Below are 7,351 nucleotides of genomic sequence, written 5' to 3' on the forward strand. Positions count from 1 at the left end.
CGAAATTCCTAAAGAAATTTCAGTAACATCTGTTAATTCAGTGAATCAGAAACCTAACCCAACTGTTCAACCAATCCCCTGCTCTGCATTGCTGATGGGTACCTGTGTAAGTGCAGTCATTTGGCTTAAAGTTATGCTGCTATCACAGTGTCCACTAGAGTGACTGCTCCCTCCTGTCTTTGAATACCTTTCATTCATATTAATGCATTCACGATCACATTTTTACCAAGTCTTAAATGTACGCACTCTGGTGGCTTGAAACTGAAACTGTTTTTATTCGGCTTACTTTTTCCTCTTCTTCAGTCACTCTCATTTGGATGAGCTGTTTTCAGACAGCTGCAACCCACAGTCTGCCCGATCTGTTGTGCACAGCAGGACATAAAGATTGGATGCATTCTCATAGCCATTCTCTCTTCAAAACATTGGCATTAGAGTCTAATCTATAGACTGTAGCTATAAATAAATAACCCAGATTAAGCCATCTCCCAACAGGCATTACCATTAGGCTTTTAGAAACAGAAGAGATAAAGCCTTGTGAGAAGCTCAGCAGCTCATTTATTACATTTAATTCATTTACAGACAAAGTTCCATTAAATAAGATTAAAAACTAAAAGATAAACATCGTTCATATCCCAATATATAATAAAACAAACAGATGACCCAGTATTTCTACTGTTACCAGACTGAACTGCTACAGTTACAGTACAGCTGCTACTTTAACCCTTTAACTGTTGAGCTAAGCAATTGAATAAATAAATATGTCTCAATACATAAATAACACAACAGCTGAACAAAAAGCAAAAATAGGGGAAAGAATGAGAAAAACATAACAAACCTATCCCAAACACACTTTGCCATTCACGTAACACATGGTGCACACATGGTCTCGTGCAGGAAATAAACTCAGGTTTGATACATACTTGTGGTCACAGGAACACTGAAGCTTTAGTCCCGGAAACAAGACTTAAACTACACTCAGTTTGCAGGTGCAGTTCACCCCAAAATCAAATTTACACAACAGTCCTCTGGTGTTTAGTGCGATTTGTCCTTCTAAATGGTTTTGGTTTGCAGCAGTTTAAGAGAGATCCCTGCTCAGCTGTAGAAATATCTGCTTATGTTGAATAGAAACTAAATGACACAGTTGGTCCCATAAATGGATTTTTACAATATATATGAATTACTATTCAAATGTTTGAAGATCATGACCATCCCTACTATATATCCTTTGTGTAGGAACCTTTTTCCTTCCACTAAACTAGTTCTTGCCAAAAATTCTTGGTAAAATATCTTTAATCAGCAAAATGCCAGAAGGTGGCGGTAATGCATTTAACCTGTGATTGACAGTCAATTCCCAGTTCCAAAAGACAGAGATGAAGATGGTGCTCGAGGTTTTATGACAACACTGCACAAACCAATGGGTCACCGTGGCTACGTCCATCTTTTTTACCGTCTGTGCTAACTACCAGGCAGGAGGTGGGTGCAGGAACTGTGCAGTCTGGCCCTCCTCTTGAAGCTAGCATGTCACAGGGTCACAGGGTGGGGGAATTCCCAATGAATCTCACGATGTTTTGGCTTCAAATCTTAACAAGCAGCACTAACAGCCAAACGATAGCATATAGAAATTCAATTTTGGGGTGAACTCTGACTTAATAGCATCTACGGTTTATACATTCAGTTATATAGGACGTGCAACTGAACTGTCTCAGGATGATGGAAAAAAACAAAACAAAAGTTTACATCCTACAATTATGTCAGTTTTGGGATATTCTCATCTATATGAGCTGGATTGAACTACGCCTGTAAGGAGGAGGAAAGCAGCAGTTTATACAGGGTCAAAATGCTTTTTCAAACCTGAAACACCAGAAGTGACAACAGCTTCATCTGCTACAGCTGCATATTTCTTACATAACACCACCCACATTTGGGTTTTCCTCAGCGGAGGAAACCGTAACGCGCATTTTCCTTTACGGGCTGACCTGAGTGCTGCCATTTAGCCAGTTTGCTACACATGATTTACCAGCTGAATTATTCATTCGCAAACAGAAGCTACTGCACTTTTCACTAAGAACAAGCACCCGTGACAGCTCTTGTTTACCATGCAGAGGCCACGGTAGAGCAAACTTCCCGCTAATTCATTTACTTCCTGGATTGTCAGACTGGAAATTACAGTAGTGATTACTGTAAAACTCTCACACAATGTTTGCTGCATAGCTCAGGCCACTAACAGGTACGACAGGGGAATGATACAGTATGATGAGCAGCACAGGTCGCTAAGGTCAGGAAGGCTAAAGATGAGGTAATCTCCATCTCCACAATAAGGCATTTTTACAGTACAAGCAGCTGAGTCTTTGATATTTTAATATAGCAGGAATGCAGACTAACACGACATTATCACCCATGCATGTAGTGTAGACATCACGTACTTGCACTTAACTTTAGAAGGGTTGCTGCTTAGATAACCTTTAAAAGGCTACATACTTAAAGCAAAGTCATGCTTTTGGTCCTGAATGTTTGGTAAGAGCAGTTTAGTTCAGCTGATAAAACAAACACTCTCATCCTCAGAAAGCATCTTTAATGTTCTTGAGCTGCCGAACAGCCAGATCCACAGGGAGGTTGAACCTGAGGTGGCTGATGCGACCCAGGATGCGCAGGGCTCCTTCGAAGCCGGTCTGCGCCATGTAACTCCAGGAGTGATAGTGCGGGTGTATCAGAGTGCCCGACTTGCACAGCAGGTTGAGCCACGATACGAGCCGCTGCTCATTCAGAGCCATGCACACCAGAGCTTTGAACTCCGAGTCCGGTCCTCGCTTGTAACGTCCATGCTCCTTCAGCACAGTGTGAATGGCCCACAACAGAGACTGCTTAGGCGTGACGGTTACCGGGCCGCTCCCAACGTGCAGGCCGAAGGATTGAGAGAGCTGGCGGGCTGGTGACTCTACGAAGGCCTTCCCGTTTTTGGAGTGGTAGTACTTCACAAAGAGTTCCCATGGGTGCATGGTTTGTGGGACTGGTCTGTAAGGCAGAAGGCAGGAGATGGGTGCCAGCACTACGCTCATGGTCTGAGAGGGTGAAAAGAGGCCGTGAGCCAACAAGTCTTTCAGAGCAATGGCCAGCTCCTTCCTCACAGACGTCGTCAGCTCGTCTCGGGCCCCCAGCGTGGAGCTGCTGGTGTAATTGACCACGTGTTCGACAGATGGGTGCCTATGCGATCCCAGAACTCGCACCTTCTCCACAGCTGCCTCCAGATGCTGCAGCAGGGGTCCGTAGTCCTGCCCGCACAGATCCTGAGGCCACATGCTCTGGGGGACGTGTCCGGTCGCGCAGCCAAATTGGCTGGCAGCGAAGATTTGCAGCACGGCCAGGGCCTTCTGGATCAGCTGCAGGCCGGTCTCTCGCATCTTCTGGGCCTGCTCTGGGTCCACTGCAGCAGGAAGAACCACAAGAAAAACGCATATTAGGAACACACACATTTTCAAAGACTTTATTTTACAAACGCTACAAAACAAAAAAACTGGACCCTTTGTTATCAAAGCTACAGTTAAGAAATCTCTGTATACAACAAACACACAGAGTGTTCGACCTTTCTTCTTTGCTCCTGGAGATCTGGCATTGGTCCCTGCTGCGCGTGGCTGCTGGCTGCGTCCATCTGACAAAAGAGGGTTCCCCACCTCATCTTGTGGGAGAAAATGTCAAAGTTATCATGTGAATGAAATTAAAAATGAATCTCATTGCTAGTAAAACCATGGCTCAGAAGGCTGTGTACCCTGGATGAAGTTGATGAACATCTCCAGATCCCTGATTTGCGTTTTGAGCTGCTCCACCAGCTGCTCTTTGACTCTGGCTGGGTTCACTATCTGAGCGATTGCAGCGTCCACTCTCTGCCTCAGCTCCTCAGGTGACAAGTTCCCGATGTCCTCGTTCAGGTTTACATCCAACTTTTTGATCAACTCGTCAATGATGACCTGGAAAGCACAAGACAGGCTGAAGGTTAAACGCCTTTTGCGTAAAGTCACTGCCTCCAAGAGGGAGTAGGAGCTTTTGAATGTTAAGGGCATCCTTAAATTTAAACTTGATGGCTGTGTAAATATGTTGCTGTTGAAAGTTGCTTATTTGCACACCCAACAGATACTAGCTCCAAATTTGGCTGATGACATCATGGAGATCACTTCGACTTTCTCATGTTTGCATGGCTTCATTCAGTGGCATCACTAACACACAGTTCAAAAGTCTAATGAATAATGGATTGGCTCAGCTGAGAAACTCGTCTGCTCTTAGAGCTTATAGTCGCGAATGAATCTGTGAAAATGTTGTACTTTAAAAAAAAACCCTTCTGAACATAACGTGATCTCGAGCAGGTTATCTAACTGTGATCTTGCCTAGATAAAAGCCATCTTCCTGACAGCGAAGTCTTTCGCTTTAGTCTCAATTTCCTCACCCTTCCAAATCACACTAACTTTGATTTCCTGTTATATAACCTTCAGATATGCTAACAAAGAAATGGCACAAAAATAACTCAAATATAAATATAACTACTTGTACAGCTTTGTGATTACAGGGTAACCTCTATACTTTTCAAAAGACATAAGTATTAATAGGTATGAGAGGGAAACAGCTATATCCTTACAAAACCCAGGGCACGTTGAGGTCAGATATTTGACTTGTTCCACCTGAGCTGAAACACGCAAACATCACATTATATTGCTCAGCATAATGTAATGTTTATGAAAGTACCCGAGGACACTTCAGACGGTGGAAGAGCTTGAAGTTTTTATTTGGACTTTAGTGGTTGTAAAGATTAAAAGAGAAACAGGGATTGAAGGCTGTCAGGAAAACCTGTAAACAGCATTTAAGTGCAGTGATGTTTGCATTGACACAAACCCACCTTCTGTCTCTCCATGACGACGGACTGCGGCAGCGAGTCGTAGCTTCCCTCCTGGTAGGCGAAGCGCTCAAGATCATCCAGCTGCGTCTTCAGCTGGAAAATGAGATCCTTCTGTTTTTCCCTCTGCGCTTCCAGACGTTCCCTCTTCTCCCTCTCACTCTGACAGGAGAAAAACACAAACAGTCACTCTAGATTTTACAGACAGGAGGGGCTGACAGTGTGAGCATCACAACACTGAAACAGCATGTAACAAACAGACACCAGTGTGGATGCTTTGCCAGCATCAATAAACGGAAATTTTGTTCCCAGCATTTTCCAGTTAAGATGAAAACACACACACAAAAAAACCCCACAATATTTGGGCCACTTCAAGGTCTGACAAACACTGAACACGATTTTTACACAAACCAAACTCTCAACGAGACATCAGGTATCGCTTCATACTCACCAGATCCCCCTGCAAGCAAAGCATGCACAGGGGAGACAAAGAAAAAAGGGCTTTTAGGTCAAACACATGACGAAAATCTATAGTCACACACACAGCAGCTAACGAGGACACAAGGCTGTGGCCGAAGAGGGGTTAAAAAAGAAAAAAGAAAAGGAACAAAGCAGGCGGCTTCAATATCCCTGTGCAAACACAAGCCTTTATTAAACAGATTGAGATCTGCTCGAGGCATTTTTATTGAGCCTGCGCTGCTGTGACTCACACGCCTGTGACAAAAGACAAAAGGAGACATTTTTTTCCATAAGAGATAAGAGTTCTGCAGGAACAACACACAGGTGGGCGCAGCAGCCAATCCTGTGATGCAATAAAGACACTTTAATCAGAATAACTGGCTGCTAGAGAGTACATGTGTGCATGTAGGGCAGTTTGATAGCGCTATGAGCATTTACCCATCAGAATAGACAGAAAATCAGGAGGCTGAAAAAAGACGCTAATTAGTACAGGTATGCAATGCTTATCCAATTTTAATGCTGACATAGAAACAGCTGTTCAGCCGTTTGGTACAGAATACCAATAATATACAGCAATCCTAATATATGGAGTGAATGTGAGTAATAATAGGAATCAATTACAGAGCAAAATATTTATTTTAAAATTATGACACTTCTCATCTGCGCACTGTCTGGAGGAAGTATAAAATCAGAGTCCTCACCGAGTTCTCCAGCTGCTTGGTGTCCTGAGCCCTGCAGCCCACCACATGCGGGCATCCCCTGAAGGCGAACTCCTCCAGGTCTGCCAGCATCCTCTCCTTCTCCTCGCTCTGTGCGTGAACGATCTGCTTCAGTCTGAACTGGACCTGAGCGAAGTGAGAGGTGAGTGCGAGGAGAGAGGAGTTTAGTAAGTCCTGCTCCTCCTCGAGCCTCCTCAGCCGGGAGGTCATTTCCTCTTCGCTGGCCGACGTCGAGCATCTCAGCCTCGACCGAGCGCCGCTGCCGCAGCTCTCGCTCTCATCCTCGGGGCTGGCCACAGCGCCCACCGGAGCCCAACGCTCCCCTGCTCCGGCTAGCACAGCCTCGCTATCCGAGGCTGACAGCTCGTCTGTGGACATCTTTAAACAGCCGACCTCGCTTCGGAACCGTGTCCGCTTTAATGTCAACGTCTGGAAGATGGTTTATTTTGTAATACTGAGCCGAAAACAAGTAGGATCAACACAGACGGAACAGGTGCAACGCCATCTTAGGAGGAAGGATGATTCATACGTCAAAACGCAGGGACGTCAAGTAAACGCGGTCAATTACCGGAAACTGGGGTCGCATGTCTTCAAAATAAAAGCTTATTAAGAAATACATAAAAGGATGCGCTAAAGTCTGACACCCCCCCCCCCCCCCCCAAAAAAAACAACAAAAAAAAACAAAAAACAAAAACCCCCAAAACAAAACAAAAACAAAACAAAAACCTCCAAAACAATAAGGACCAATTTATGGTCACACACAAATAATACATAAATAAATACATAAATACATAATCGTGATTTATTGTTGAATTATGAAACATTATGAAGTCGCAGTAGAGTGTCAGTATAGAAATGGTGCTCATGGGTAGCAGAAATCATTTATAGATTTATAGTTAAGGTGATAACTATATAAGAGTTATTCATTTAAACTTTATAATTTTTAATAGGTTTAAAATGTCTAGGCGTTGGAAACATCTGATTATATCTTGATTAATTCAAATGACTAATTTCACAAAGAGCACTGAGTACCAGAGGAGCAGATTAGCTGATCACATTCTGTACTTAAAGGAAAATCTACTGGAGCTCACAAACGAAATAATTATGTGATTTAATTCTCATTATTTACCCCATATGCCAAATCCCACTTTAACCTCCATCTATATATTTATACTATGTATAAAAAAAACCCCACCATTACTGCCAACATGCAAGCTTTGGATTAATGTAACACATAATTTTCACAGTTCAATTCAGTTCAATTATATTTATATAGCACCAAATCACATCAAAC

General features: G+C 43.4%; 1 protein-coding gene across 1 annotated transcript; it reads right to left on the reverse strand.

Annotated features, from left to right (window-relative positions):
- Positions 1–547: 547 nt before the first annotated feature.
- On the reverse strand, positions 548–6,585 carry rundc1 (RUN domain containing 1). The gene is made up of 5 exons (XM_063472417.1): positions 6,040–6,585; positions 4,883–5,041; positions 3,764–3,962; positions 3,581–3,673; positions 548–3,421 (listed from the first exon to the last, which is right to left on the reverse strand). Exons 1-5 carry the CDS (start codon positions 6,433–6,435, stop codon positions 2,559–2,561), a joined length of 1,710 nt encoding a protein of 569 aa, XP_063328487.1. The 5' UTR covers positions 6,436–6,585; the 3' UTR covers positions 548–2,558.
- Positions 6,586–7,351: the final 766 nt, after the last annotated feature.

Source organism: Pelmatolapia mariae, linkage group LG4 (assembly GCF_036321145.2).
Source record: "Pelmatolapia mariae isolate MD_Pm_ZW linkage group LG4, Pm_UMD_F_2, whole genome shotgun sequence".
Lineage (NCBI taxonomy): Eukaryota > Metazoa > Chordata > Actinopteri > Cichliformes > Cichlidae > Pelmatolapia > Pelmatolapia mariae.